The 14748-nt window shown below is 47.1% G+C and overlaps 1 protein-coding gene across 2 annotated transcripts; it reads right to left on the reverse strand.

The window, feature by feature from the left end:
• Positions 1-2312: 2312 nt before the first annotated feature.
• On the reverse strand, positions 2313-14718 carry PLA2G10 (phospholipase A2 group X). 2 transcript variants are annotated; one of them, XM_073214171.1, is made up of 5 exons: positions 14320-14718; positions 11257-11407; positions 9399-9505; positions 3459-3530; positions 2390-2496 (listed from the first exon to the last, which is right to left on the reverse strand). In XM_073214171.1, exons 1-4 carry the CDS (start codon positions 14549-14551, stop codon positions 3475-3477), a joined length of 546 nt encoding a protein of 181 aa, XP_073070272.1. In that variant the 5' UTR covers positions 14552-14718; the 3' UTR covers positions 2390-2496; positions 3459-3474. The 2 variants fall into 2 exon arrangements, with proteins under 2 accessions (XP_017518175.2, XP_073070272.1); XM_017662686.3 differs by lacking the exon at positions 3459-3530 and having other exon boundaries at positions 2313-2496; positions 14320-14684.
• Positions 14719-14748: the final 30 nt, after the last annotated feature.

Consider the following 14748-nt stretch of genomic DNA (forward strand, 5'->3'; position numbering starts at 1 on the left):
GCATACCCTTGGTCTCCTGCCTTGAAGGGTTACTATTCTCTCCAGATGAAGAAGTGGAGGCTGATGGCATCGGTGGAGCTGGGCCCTGGGCCAGACCAAACGTTGCAGACTCCCAGTCCAGTGCTCCCCACTTATACCCCACATCCTGTTCCAAAGATGAGTAATATCCACATATGCTCTGGGGCAGAGGCAAAGGAGACTCAGCCTAGAGCAAACAGGTTGGGCCAGATTCCTGCTCCTTATCACCAGCCAGCAGGACAAGCAGGCACGCTGGGACTGAGGGCTATAGGCTGCCTCTCTCCCTAGGACCTCTCATTGCTAACAGGCTTGGGTCAGAAGGGGGCATCTAGTTTAAATATTTATACCCTTTGATGCAAGAATTTCATTTCTGCAAATCTGGGCTAAGGAGTAATACAAAGGTGGGAAATGAGGGGTGGCAAAGATGTACTCACAAGCATTCTCCACATCAATAATTAATAGAAGTAGGAAATACCACCAATATCCAAAAGTTAACCATTTTATAGCTATAATGCCACTATTTAAAAAATGAAGTTTCCAAAGATTTTTTTAATGGGAAAATGCTTAGGAAAATCATACATTTAAAAATTACATAAAAGGCTAATAGAACAACAAGATGCTAAAAGTGGCTATTCTGAATCGTGGCAATTGCAGTGGTATTTTTTCTTTATGTTTCTATGTACTTTTTTTTAAATCAATGAGTATGTGTTACTTTTGTAATCAGGAAATAAATTGTAATCATTAAAGATAGAGTGGGTTGGGGAGGAATGCTCTTTCTTGAGCTAACAACTATTGGACTTGAATGTCACATGGGTGGGTATTGTGTGGCCATTTTGTTTATTGCTTCAACCCAGAACCTAGCAGGAGGCCAGATGCACAGCATCCGTTCATATTTGATTACCTGCCATGTGGAGTAGGTTAAAAGACAAAACTCAGCCCTTTCATAAAGGTTGTTGGGCAGCTGCGTCTGGCGAGGTCTCTTCCGACACACTAGGTGAAATCTCAACCAGGTGGGAGGATTCTTAACTCAGAACAAGGAGTGTAGGTAAGGAAGGAATTCATTAAAGCGAGAGTAGCAGGGAATGGCAGCTGTCTTGCGGGCAGCAGAGAGCAAGGAAGGGCAGAGGGAAGAACAGGAAGCTTACTGAACTCAGCAGAGGGCAAACCCCTTGCCAACTCCTGAAGCCAGGGTCAACTGGCATCCAATGTCCTCTTGAATCTGCATGGTGTGAGAACTAAGTGCCCACCACCCCAGGATTTGGAGCCACATAACACTGGATGGAGTGAGATTATGTTCTGAGAACTTTCCAAAGGCAAAGAAAGGAGATTTTCAGGCAAGACATTAAAGAGTATGATCATTCAGCTGCAGTCTTGTCCAGGTCACCCAGGCAAAGGGAACACAAGCCCAAAACAGAGATCTCAGGAGCACTTCCCTACTTGTCTGAAGTAGAACGGAAAGAGAGACTAGTGCTTAAATCTAGAAAATAGAATGAAATAGCAAAGTAACAAAGATGCTTACTTACCACTGAAAGAGCACAGAGACAAAACACAGTAAGTTGAAGAGTGAGAAGTCTTTATTTAAGGCAAAAATATACCCTCGAAGAAAGAGGAGTGCAGGCAACCTCAGAGATGAGCACGTAAGGGCTTAGGATTTTGTCTTTTAAGGCTTTCAGGAATGGGACAAAGGGTAAGGTGGGGGGGTGGCATAGTCTTGATATGTGGTCTCATGATGTCTCTCCCCAGTGAGAGACATTATGTCACCATCCATACTCTATCTTCTAGATATTCTGTAAGATAAACTTAACACAAGGAATTTCTTAATCCTCTTCCTCTCCAAGATTGTGGTTACCCTCAAGTAGTGGGGACATATCATCTAGGACTGCTTGCCCTGCCTTATGATCAGGTCAGTTATTGGCTGATTACCATAAAATATGTTAAGAATCTTATCACCTAACTCCCTGTTTTTTAAAAATGGAACCTTAGCCTTAAGATGGGGTCCCTCCTGTTCTTATTATACTATTTATATCTCAGCATTTTTAAGAAAATTTATGATATTTGTCCTACGTCTCTGCCCTACCTCAGTTGAACCTCAAAAATGGTACCAAACCTAATACAGTCACAAACACAGCTGTGGTTTTATAAAATAGGCATGGGACTTTGGACCTTAATCAAACTGGAAATCAAACAGGCTCCAGCCCCAAGTTCCAGGGAGAAAGCAAATAAGGGTTGCACCTTTAACACTTGGCCTCAGTTCCCACCAGCAAACAACTGAACACAACTATTAATTAGTGAAAGGAATTTTATTTATGCAAAAGAACATTTCAAATCGGGCTAGTCAGCTGCATTTGGGTGAGTCCTTCTCACATAAGAAATGGGGGTAGAGAAGGTGCCTTAAATTGTATCCTGTTTGGGCTAAGCAGTAAGCAATCTCCTGGTCACACTTGCACAAGAGTTCTTGGCATTTGTTCTCTGCTGGCCCTGGAAGAAGTGGGAAAACTGAGGTTAGAGCAGGCCCTTGCAGACTTAAGGATAAATACTAGAGAAGTCCGCAAAGGCGGAAGGCAGGGTCATAAATTGCATCTCTATGACAGGTGACATCGTGCCACGTGATCTCTGTCATCATGGCAACTCCAGGGGGGTAGCTGTTAGCCCCATTTTATAGAAAAGGAAGTCGAAGTTGTCAAGGGAAGGGAAGGGTTTTCAGATGGGAAGTCCAAAGCATACGGCTTTCTGGCTTCTCTTCTGCATGAGTATTAACACTAGCTAATTTGTGGATCCATCTAGATAAGCAGCAGGCACCTGCGAACCACCCAGACCTTTTTTTCTGGGATGCCTGCTCTATTACTTCCCAACTGTCTGATTTTGCCTAAACTTTCTCAGCCAAGTCCTCATTTAAAGTGGGGGCACTAACCACTCTGCAGGAGTATCTGGAAACCTGGGTGAGAAAGCCCCTGTAGAGAGCCCAGGCAGGGACTGATACTGCCCATGCGCTCAATCTAGGCTCCACTTGCATGTCTTTACCTTCTTTCTCCAAGTTTCTTTCAGGTGCTCTTTCAAGAAAAGCAGTTTAGGTAATAATCATGTATTGCATCTCTCTGTCCCTCCTCGGCATACCTTATACAGAGACTCAAAGGTTGCCACCTAAAGATAAGTGTCCTCTGCCTAGGGAGCTCCACTACTGGAGATTCATTCATTTGAGTTGGAAGGATTTTGTGATCTTCAAGTCATATCCTATTAATCTAGAAGGTAATAGATTACCTTAACCAGCTATAGATACACCACCTAACCATGCCACCCACTGCCTTTTGGTGTGGACTTTCCATTATTCACATAAATGGAAAGAAAAACAAAACCCTACAGAACCCTTCCAAATTCCTTCCAGAGCACAGTGACACATGAGCTTTGGAGTTCCCCAGTTTGGCCACAGAATCGCTTTGTACCTTTATACACATCACTTCATCCTTCCAGGCTGTTTCCTCTATGGGGGATCCTAACAGTGCCTGTTCTATGGGCTGTTGGGAGAATGAAGAGACCAAGTTGGTAAAACGCAGGGCCTACAGCAGGCACTACTAGGAGCTGGAGCTGACCTCCTTAAGATGCCAGCTAACCTGTAAAGATCCCTTCTTAAAATGCACAAGTTCCTTGGAGATTCTAGCAAGGGGAAGCATGAGATGCAGAAGATGCATCCACTTCTCTCCTGGGGCAACTCCTGGGATGGAGTAATGGGTGGGGGTGTGATCAAGAGGCAGGGGGCCTGGCACCCTTGGGAGATCATCTTTCTAGGCTCCACAGTGAGCTGAGTTAGTTAAAGGTGTTGACCTGCCTGACTGCACCCAGGGTTTCCTAAATCCAGGCCCATGGCAGTTTCAAAATTGTGGCTTTAGATTCCCTCAATTTTTAATAATGAGTCAATTACTTTTAAAAATTATAATGGTATTAAATTACATTAAATAAATTCTATCACTGCCATGAATGGAAAACCAAAATTGCATACCATAAATATAAGCAATTGATGAAGAAATAAAAAAGAAACAAGCAGAACACACATGTCAACAAACACTAGTGAAGGTGAAGTTCTAATATTAAAGTGTAGTGAGATGCTGTTCCCTACCTGAAGGATGTAAGCCCCTCATAAGGGTGTCTTGGTTAAAAAAAGGGAGATCAGCAAGTGTCAGAGAAGTTTGACCTCTGGTAGTCAGACCATCACACAACTGACACTTCCTTCTTGCCTAATTGCAACTATTAACAGAAGACTGTAAAGGAAAATCTTTGCAACTTAATTTGCTAAGCCTCCCACACTTTGGGAAACCACTGGAGGAAGGGCAAAATGCAAATACCCCCAACTCAAAAACCCTGTGTTTAAAAACTGCAAACTGCCTTGGTTATAATCCATTAAGTGGATAACAAAGTTGGGATGATGATGGGAGTTAGCATTCATTGTGTAGTTACTCAGAACCAGGCACCGGGCAAAGGGTGTTATGGTCCCCATGTCATCAGTCCTTTTAGGGTGGTGCCATTGATGCCCTAACCTTACAGAAGAGAAATCCAGTGTAGGGTGAGGGAGTTTCTATTGGCGTCTGATGAGTAGAGACCAGGGATACCTATAAACATGTGCAACGCACAGGACAGCTCTCTACAACAGAGAACTATCTGGCCCCAAATGTCACTAGTGTGAAGACTGAGAAACTCAACCATGTGTTATCTAGCTTTCAAAGAGTGAGATCAACCCAGAGGTTCCAAGATGTCCGAGACAAGCATTAAGTGAAAAAAATTCTAAAATGTATTTAATATGTGATCTGATTAATATTATTATATGCATATTTGTATTTATGCACGCAAAATCTGGTGGAAGAGATGCCAAACAGAAGCAAGTTAACTCTGGTGCTGGAGCGTAACTTTCTACATGACAATGTTTCTAGAATGTCTGAATCAACAGCACATGAGCTCCTGGCCCAATGCTTCTTCCTGCCTTGTGCTCCCACCTTTCTCCCTGAGCAAGAAAGATTCTTTCAAAAGCAAGACTTGGTCTCACTGCTCCATGGCCTTAGGAACCAACCAGCATCATGTTACTGAAGAAAAATAAACACTTAAAAGGAAAAACAGCTGCCAAGGGTTAAGTTTAAAATCAAGGCCTGCCAGTAAATATTATCATAGGTTTAAAAAAATTTTTCTTTTAATATATTTAAGTCAGGCCCATAAATGGAAAATGGGCCACAGCTGTAATTAAGTAAACAGCTATGTTCAGAATATCTCCAAACAAAAAAGAATATTTTTAGGCAAAAACACATAATAGATATTTTGGTTCTTCTCATTTGGCTCAGTGGGGGCAGTTTTGTAAACAGGCACAGACCCCACCAGCAGACACACCAATAAATATTCCACAAAGATCATTTCACCTGGTTAGGGGCAAGCTGAACACGCAGGGTGGAGGCAGAAGAGAAAGGTCTATAACAGATTTCCCATTCAAGCCCCATTTCTCCTCCTGTCCACCAACACTGGAAGGAAGCAGTTTGGGGACAAGGAATGTGCCCAGGAAGAGGTTCATCACCTCCACATTAGGCAAGTCACTTCTTTCTCTTGGCTTCAGTTTCCCCAACATTAATGAAGGGTGGATGAGATGATGTTCTGGGGGCACTTTCAGTTCTAATAATTGATGTTCTGTCTCTATATTACTTTGGTTTTGCTCTTATGCCAACTTCTGTTTCATACTAAGGAGATACAGCTAAGAATCCATGTATATCTAAGAGCATCCTTCTAGTAACCCTTATGATAACTTCATTCCCCCTGGAGCAGACCACATCTGCAGAGGTGGGGGCTTTAGCAAAGAGTTATGCCAGACCTTGATCCTCTCTAGTGGACGTGGTGGGGGTTTAAACCAGTATGCAGGATGATGGAGAGGGGAAGGGAGAAAGTAACAACCCCTGTCCAATCTGTTTATCACATTATAAAACCTTTTTAAAATCTTTGCAACATCCATCTTCCAGGTAAGGAAACTGAAGCTCAGAGAGGTCATCCATCCAGAGCTATGTGTTTATCAACAAGGATATCAAGACTATTTAATAGGGAAAGAAGAGTTGTCTTCAAAGAATGGTGCTGGAACAACTGGATAATCTATGTGAAAAAGAATGAAGTTGGATCCTTACTACACACCATAACTCAAAGTGGATCAGTGATCTAAACATAAGAGTTCAAACTATAAAACTAACAGAAGAAAACAGAGGTAAATCTTCATGACTTTCGATCTGGCAATGGATTCTTAGTTAAGATACCAAAAACATGATCAACAAAAGAAAAAATAGATAAACTGGACTTTATCAAAATTAAAACTTCTGTGCATCAAAGACATTATCAAGAAAATGAAATGACAGCCTATGGAATGGGAAAAAATATTCACAAATCACATATATGATAAAGATGCAATATCCAGAATATATAAAGAACTCATACAACTCCACAACAAAAAGACAACCAAGTTAAAAATGAGCAAAATACTTGAATAGACATTTCCCCAAAGAAGATGTAAAAATGACCAAGAGGCACATGAAAAGATGTTCAATATCATTAGTTGTTAGGGAAAGGCAAATAAAAACCACAACGAGATACACTAATCACCCACACTAAACAAAACAACAAAAAAAAAGGAAAATAAAAGTTGGTAAGACTAGAGAAACTGTATCCCTCATACATTGCTAATGAGAATGCAAAATGGAGCAGCTTCTTTAGAAATACTTGGTGGCTTCTCAAAAAGTAAAATATTGACTTAACCAGATGACCAAACAATTCCACCCTTAGGTATATACCTCAAAGAAATGAAAATAGGTACTCAAATAATTATGTACAAATATTCATAGCAGCACTATTTCCAGTAGGCAAAAGGTACAAACAGTCCAATATCTACCAAAGGATGAATGGATTAACAAAATGTAGTATATACCTACAATGGAATATTATTCAGCCATAAAAAATAATGGGGTTCAGATACATGCTACAACATGGATGAATCTTGAAAACATGATGCTAAGTGAAAGAAGCCAGACACAAAAGGCCATGCATCATAAGATTCCATTCATATGAAATACCTAAGATAGATATGTATCTATGATGCATGAAGCACAATGTCATTGTCATTTCATCATCACAAGAGGCAGGCTTGATTTCCACCCCAGTTTACAGAGGAGGCCAGTGAGGCTCTGAGAGACTAGAGCTTGTCTAAGTTCACAGAATCTGAATCACTGACTAAGCTGTTGACCACTAGGCCAGGGGATGCCACTCACAGGTCCACCAGGACAGGAAGTGCTCATGAGTGAAACAAAGGCAGTACATCAAACACAGGACTACAGTTTGACAAATAAAAGGGTTTGCCACTTCCATTTTTTTTCTCACAGCATTCAGGCTTTTGGTGTACCTTCAATTTTCCTATGTTAGAAATACTTCTTTTCCAGGACAAATCAATAGCACAAGAGAAATGAAATATGGTAACTGACAGACAGCCTCAATGTCAGACAGACAATAGGGCATGGTGGGGATTGGGGCAATGGGAGAGAAAGGTGCTGCCTATAATTGGCAGACCCCTGAAGTTTCAGTCAGTGATGCTAGTGTAGCTGATACTGTTAGAGCCTCCAGTTTTTAAAGGGAAACCAGACATTCAGAAATTCAAATCTTTATGCAACATTTTGATTTTCCAAATATGACTCAAACTGCTTCTCTAAACACTATGCAGGTGGAGCAAAACATTTATAGGATAAACATGGCCCAGGAGTCACCAACCTGCAATACTATTGTCCTTATTTTTAGGAATGAGGGCACAGTATTCCAGAAGGGTTTTTCAGGCGTCTCCAAACGTTAAGTGGCAGGATGTCTCTAGAAACCTGGATTGCTCCACCTGGCTCAGCCTTAGGGAAGAAGGGCCAGTGAAACACACACTCAGGGTACAGGCTCAGTCCAACTTCTACATCCCTCCATCCACTAGGATGGGACCCAGCCATGGCCTCTAGTCCTGTTAGTATAGAACATTTGGAATGGGAGCCTCAGAACTACGGCATAGCAGGGTCATCCAACCATGCCAAGGTGGAGCTGGCCTCCGTCGTGGCAGGATTACACACTCTTCTGATCTACACCCCTCTGAGAGGGGCAGGAGTAGAGGAAATGGAGGTCTGGGCCCTCTCATCATCTTCTTTGCTTTCATTTTCTTTCTGTTTCTAACATTTTATCATGGGAAGTTCCAAATATACAGAAAAGCTGAAAGAATTGTTCAGAGAATATCTGTTTATCAAGCATGCAGATTCTACCACTAACATCTTGCTGATCCCTTCATGTGTCCATCCATCCATCCACCCCCCTTTTTATTTGTGCTGGATGCATATTGACGTAATTTACAGAGATCAGTGCACTTCACCCTGAACACTTCAGGCTGTCTAGCCCTTTTCAACTTTTAGTTCATGAAGTTGGTTTCTTCATAAAACATGGAAGAATGAGGTAAAATTGCCTTCCATCCAGTATAAAAGCAAAGCAAAACTGAAGGAACAAAATAACAGAGGACTCACAGACACCGAGAAGGGACTAGCGGTTACCAAAGGGGAGGGGTTGGGAAGGTGGGTGGAGAGGGAGGGAGAAGAGGACTAAGGGGCACTATAATTTGCAATCACAATATAGGTAGGTCACAGGGAAGACAGTATAGCATGGAGAAGACAATCAATGACTCTCTAGCATCTTACTATGCTGATAGACAGTGACCGTAATAGAGGGGGTGAGGATTTGATAATGTGGGTGAATGTTGAAACCACTGTGTTGTTTATGTGAAACCATCATAAGATTGTATATCAATGATACTTCAATAAACAAAAAATTGCCTTCCATCCTCTTTCCTGTCAACCTAATCCTGTCCCTCAACATGACCACAGCCATCCTCAGTCTGGAGTTTATCTTTGCATACCTTTTTCTGAGCTTCGTGTTTGTTTACATGTAGCCATGGAAAGTAGTATGGTACTGTTTTGCAAGTTTCTTTTTCTTTTTCATTGTGTTTTCCTGGACATGTCGTTGCATAATCTACTTTTTCACTCAGCACCTTTCCATGTTAGCGAATGGTTCTGCCTTATCCTTTTGCCAGTCGGCAATCTTCCTCAGTAAGGATACATCCTGGTGTTATTTACCCAGGCCCTGTCTGATGGACATCTAGGTTTATACCTGGATGACATTTCCATCTTTTTCCATTTTTGTCCAGACAGCAAGGAAGTCTCTTTGTTTATTTTTTTAAAGTACTCAGCATTCAAGATCGCTAGATAAACCCAAGGGGTGGCCTGTGGACAGCTGGAAGCAGTGGTGGGTTAATGCAGCCAGGATGCTCAAAAGGAGGAGGTTGTTATGGCAGTGCCAGGACTCACCGCAGAGGATGCGCTGGTCCACACACTGCCAAGAGTAGCGTTCTATCTTGGGCTCGCAGCCGGCCTCCTCGGCACGTGTGTAGCAGCAATCATGGCGATGGCAGCACCTGAGGGTGGCAGACAGGCAGACAACAGATGGTGAAGGCAGGTAGGCTCTCCTGGCTGTGCTCCTGTGCCAGGACTATGAGTGAGTGAGGAGCCACGTCTTCTGGTCCACGCTTCATCCCTGAGAACCCTCATCCTGGGAAATAATCCCGCTGACCCAGTGTGGCCCGCATAGATCACCTCCATCCCCTGGCTGCTGCCTGCCTCACTCCCTGAGTGTCTGAGCTCCAGCCTTACCAGCCTCCTCTTTGTTCCTGGAGTCAGCCAAGCCCTGCCAGCCTCTTGACCTTGCCTGTGCCTTCCCTCTGCCTGGAATAACTTCATGCCCACGTTTCCTCCTTCCTGTCTCAGCTGAGCACCTGTGCCCACTGCCAGGATGTCATCCAGGCCCACGAACTCCCCAGGCTCTGAGGGTCTCCTTGTTACACCCTCTCGTAAAACCAGCTTCCTTCTTTTGAGGCAGGTTTAGAATGAGACCCTCCTTAGGGAGAAGACTGATCAGCATCTGTCTGTCCTCTTCATGACCAGGGCTCTGTGAGGGTGATACCACTTCTGTCCTGTTCTCCATAGTGTCCCCACAGTCCAGCCCAGGACCTGCCACATAACTTCAATAATAATAATAATTATTATTATTATTACTGTCATATAAATTATTAATTATAATAATTAATATTATTTAATGTTGAAAAATTCTCTGAGAAACACCCACAAATGTCCCTAAACCTGCCTATGATTCATTCATTCACTGTTTTTTCCTCCATCCAGCTACTGTGTTAAGCCCTCAGCAGGGACTGGCAGGTTGAGATCAGCCAGATTCTGCTCTGCCCTCAAAAAGCCCCCAGTCTGGTGGGGGGCAGAGGGGGACAGACAAGCCACCAGACACCATGTGCATGGTGTGACATGCTGGGGTGTGTGGTAGAGAGAGGGGATTATGAGAGCCAGAGGAGGTGCCAGGCCCAGCTGGACTTCAGGGAAGGCTTCCTGGAGGGGGTGATGCCCCAGGCTGCTTCTGGAAGCTGTATCCTGCCTCTGTGTGTGCAGGAACCAGAAGCACAGGAGGGTCTGGCCAGTGGTGGGAGCCTTGAAGGCACAAGGCTGAGTGGAGCCCTGTCAGTCACAGCCGCATCCTCCAAGCTATGGAAGACAATCAAATCTGGCCTTCTGCCACCTACCACCTGTGTGGAAATGAGCGAGTGGCTATGCCTCTCTGAGCCTCAGGGTCCTCATCTGTAAAATAGGGATAGCAGTACCTGCTTCCAAAGAGGGCCATGAATGTAAATGGAAGGAAGTCAGGGGAAGGTTTAAGCCCACAGGCTTGCACAGAACAGGCACTTGTCACGTGGGAGCAGGGTGCAGTGGCTGGGGCATGAATTCAGCCAGACTGCCTGGGTTCGAGTCGCAGCCCCCATTGCTCTCTGTGTGGCCCCGCACAGGTCACTCAACCTTCATGCCTCAGGTTCCTCATCTCTGAAATGGAGTTGTGAGGAATCAGAGGGGTTCTCAGAACAGTTCCTGGTGCATAATAAATCTGACCAACTTTCTCTTATTTTTTCAGCCAGTAATCATCCCATGGCCAGGTTGGGGGCAGCTGGCACTGAGGCTTGGACTCATTGGCTACATTACCCAGGACGTCTCTGCCTACAAGGTTGTATCATGTGCTGGGGTCTTCCTAATCCAAAGTTTGGGGTATTTCTTCATAGGCCTTAACTCCCCTAGGGGTGATGGACCTTCTAGCCCGGATCCAAGCACTCACCAGTCGATGGTGTCCCGGGGCTGGCCATGGCCGCCCAGGCCACAATAGCAGCCATAGTTAATGTAGGCTATGGGGCTGCGAGTTCCCACGCAATCCATAGTGCCTGCCAATTCAAGGAGACCACGCCGGTGGACATGTGACCTCTGGGAGGCTAAGGGGAAACAAAGGTCAGAGGTTGTAGGTCAGGGCTGTCCAGGGCCCTGGGGAAGGGCACTAGCCAGATGACTGTCTGAATTTGAATCTGCTTCTCCTACTTCTTAGCTGTGTGGCCTTGGACAACTTACTTAACCTCTTGGTGCCTTGGTTTCCTCATCTGTAAAATAGGGGGACAAGGGGACCTCACTTCATAAAATAACATTGTATGTGTAAAGCACTGAGCACATAACAAGCTCTATTACCATCAATAACTTCAAAGCAGCCATGACAGAAAACAAGTCACACAGCCATAGCACCTGAAAGATCACACCACTGGGCCTTTGCACAGACTGGTCCCTCTTCCTGGAACACTCTGATTCCTAAACCCCTGCCCTTGTCAACTCCAGATGAAGTCAGATGCATCAAATGTCTGTCCAGTAGCCTATGCTGGGCACTAGGTATCAGAAATGGGCTAAATGGGGTCCCTGCCACCATGGAGGGCTCCTCTACAGGGGCTTTTCAGTCCCTACCCCTCAGCACTCCCTTCGGGACTCTGGTTCAGGGTCCTTTGCATCTCTCCTTCTTTTCACTGCCCGGACACAGCTTCCTCCCTGACAGGGAGGCCTTGCAGCCTGAGTCCAGACATTTCTCTGGATCCCCAAGTGGCTCTGACACATAGCAGTGCACACTCGGTGCGACTGGAACCCCTGAGCTTCATGGGGGAGGGGAGGAGACCCAGGCAGGAAGGACAACCCCACAGTCACCCAGCCACCAGGAACTGGATCTGACCCAGGCTTCTGACTCCCAATCCAGTGCTCCTTTCTCCTCACCCAGTAGCAGCAGGGGAAGGAGGCCCACCAAGGTTGGGCCTTGGTTGCCAGTCCCTTGAGAGGCATCAAGGGGGCCACTGCCTATGGTTGGGGGCCTCCAAACCCGCTGTGACCCAGTATCAGAGAATCTCAGAGCAACCCCTCCTTCAGGTGTGGCTATGAGCCCACTTTCTGGCATCTGGTCAAAAACAACAGTCAGAACAACAGTAAGGAGAAGCGATCATTTGGACCTCACCGTACACCGGGCACTGTGCTCCCCAACTTATAGGCACCCTCTGAGGCCATAGCCTTCTTGTCTTGTGGGCAGCTGTCATCCCATTTACAGATCAGCAGACTGGGGCTAATAGAGGCAAAAGGACCCATCCCAGGTCCCAGGGCTGGTGAGCCAAATGAAGCAACTCACAGCCAGGCTGGCCTCATTCCTGAGAGTCCACTCTCTCTGCTGCTCCAGGACTGAGGATCCAGACATCTAGGCATTGCATTGGGTCACCATGTCTCTTTCACCCCTTTTTAGCTAAAACTAGTTTTTATCACACTGATTTTTTTGAAGAGTCCAGGCCAAAACTGAACCAAATTTGCTTTTTTCTAAGTGAAAAAAGTAGCATGTTTGTGGTGGGGAGTCTCTATTCCCTGATGAGTTAAATAGATACGAAATGTAAAAAACGGGTTTAGAGTTAAAAACTGTGCCTTCCTGTCTGGATGACCAGTTCTTGCTCTCACAGGCCCTGCCAAATGTTGCTCCCAGCTGCCCACACCTAGGACTGAAACATGCCGTGGCTCCCACCACCTTCCAGATGAAGCCTGGGGCCCCACTGCAGCCCGGAGGGTCTGTGGGAGCCCCGTCACCTCTCCAGATCCTCTGCCTACGGCTCCTGCCTGGCCCCTGCTCATCCTTTCACGTTCCTCCAGTTAAACTCCCCATCACACATAACCTGTACTACAAAGACCCTTACCCCATCCTCGCCAGCTCACCTGTCGCTTCCTAGAACCTTCCTAACCCCAAGGTGACCACGGGACGCTTGCCACACTGGGCTGCTATCTGCTTCTAGAAGTGACCCTCTGTCTTGGGAGCTCTGTGAGGGCGGATCACTGCTGCAGGCAGCTCTGAATCCCCTGCTACTGTTTTCCAGTGGGCTTCTGGAAAACATCCCTTGACCTTTCGACCCACCAAACCCTGCGGAGCATTCCCAGGCTAAGTATGTCTTCCAGGGCCCAGTCCTGATCGCATAATCCAAAGCTGTTCCCAGGGCCCCCCAACCCACCTGACCACACTCTGGCATCTGAGGGACCTGGGCACAGCCCAGCAGAGACCCAGGCATGGAGCAGACGCCCAGCACTGGGTCTGGAACCAAGGAAAATACTCCCTTTGCACCAGCTGGGGTGGGCAAGTCATTCCAGTGTCTGTTTGCTCTGTCTGCCCACTGTAGCCTTTGCCTGGAGTGCCAAGGCTGTGTGTGTGTGTGTGTGTGTGTGTGTGTGTGTGTGTGTGTATGTGTGTGTGTTCCCATTTGGGGCTGTATTGTGAATGTGCGTGTGTTCCCTTCAGCGTGTTTTTGCCTGTGTCTGTGTGTATGTCTGTGCACCCCAGAAATGGGGCTCTCTCCAAGGGTTACGTCTAGGGGTGGGTGAGAAGGTGGTGTGCTCTCCCCCTGCCTCAGGGAGGACTGGGCTCTGTCTTCCCCTGCTCCTCCCAGCCTCCGCGGTCCCCCTGGTAATCCTACCTCAGACCCCAGGGATAGGTGGAGAGAAGTGTCAGTGAACAGGACCCAGGCCAGGGGTCCTGGGGGGCTTGCAGAGAGTGGCAGTGGTGCCCCTGGGGATAGGCTGGGCTAGTTCTGGGCCCCTGGGAGGAGTGAAGGGGTGGGGACTGCCTGGGAGCCTTGGGGGGGCTGCGGGGTCCTGTGACCCTGGTCTGGAATGTGTCCGTGGGTGGCAGGCAGCAGGAGAGCTGGGAGCCTCGGGGCTCCTGGGACCCTGGGGAGAGCTGATCGGTTGGAGCCCAGCCGAGGAACGGGGAGGCAGGGCTCCTGAGTCCCTGGGGGCAGCTGGATGAATTCCCGGGCACCCCTGGGTCCCCGAGGGCCCGCGGCTCACTCACCTGCGCTGGGCTCCAGGCCGGGTACCAGCATCAGCAGCAACAGTAGCATTATTGGCGCGCACAGAGGCAGCGGCCCCATCGGATGGTGGCAGGTGCCCGGCGGTCTGCCGGCCGGTCTGCGTCCCCCGAGTCCCGGCCGGGCCCCGCCCCCGGCCTCACCCTGCGCGGGCCCGGGCGGAGCCGATGCGGGGCGGGCAGCGCGAGGGGCCGAGTCCCGGCCGGCCCTCGGCATCCCGGCCAGCCCTCGGCATCCCGGCCGTCGGATGGGCGCGCGGGGCTGGGATGGGGAGAGGGAATCCGCCCGGGATGCCACGGATGGGGGCTGGGCAGATACGGAGGAAAGGCGTTTAGCTCAGGTCGGATCGCAGAGGAAGTACGCAACAAGGGTGTTCTGTTGACATTATTACCTGCAGCCCCCTCCATACGTTC

This window comes from Manis javanica, chromosome 10 (assembly GCF_040802235.1).
Source record: "Manis javanica isolate MJ-LG chromosome 10, MJ_LKY, whole genome shotgun sequence".
Lineage (NCBI taxonomy): Eukaryota > Metazoa > Chordata > Mammalia > Pholidota > Manidae > Manis > Manis javanica.

Coding starts and splice junctions, on each gene's coding strand:
- PLA2G10 (XM_017662686.3), bottom strand. CDS start 14,551: ATGCCGAGGGCCGGCCGGGACTCGGCCCCTCGCGCTGCCCGCCCCGCA. Junction 11,408..14,319: donor CGGCCTGGAGCCCAGCGCAG/GTGAGTGAGCCG, acceptor GTTTCCCCTTAG/CCTCCCAGAGGTCACATGTC. Junction 9,506..11,256: donor CCCCGGGACACCATCGACTG/GTGAGTGCTTGG, acceptor TGCCACCCTCAG/GTGCTGCCATCGCCATGATT.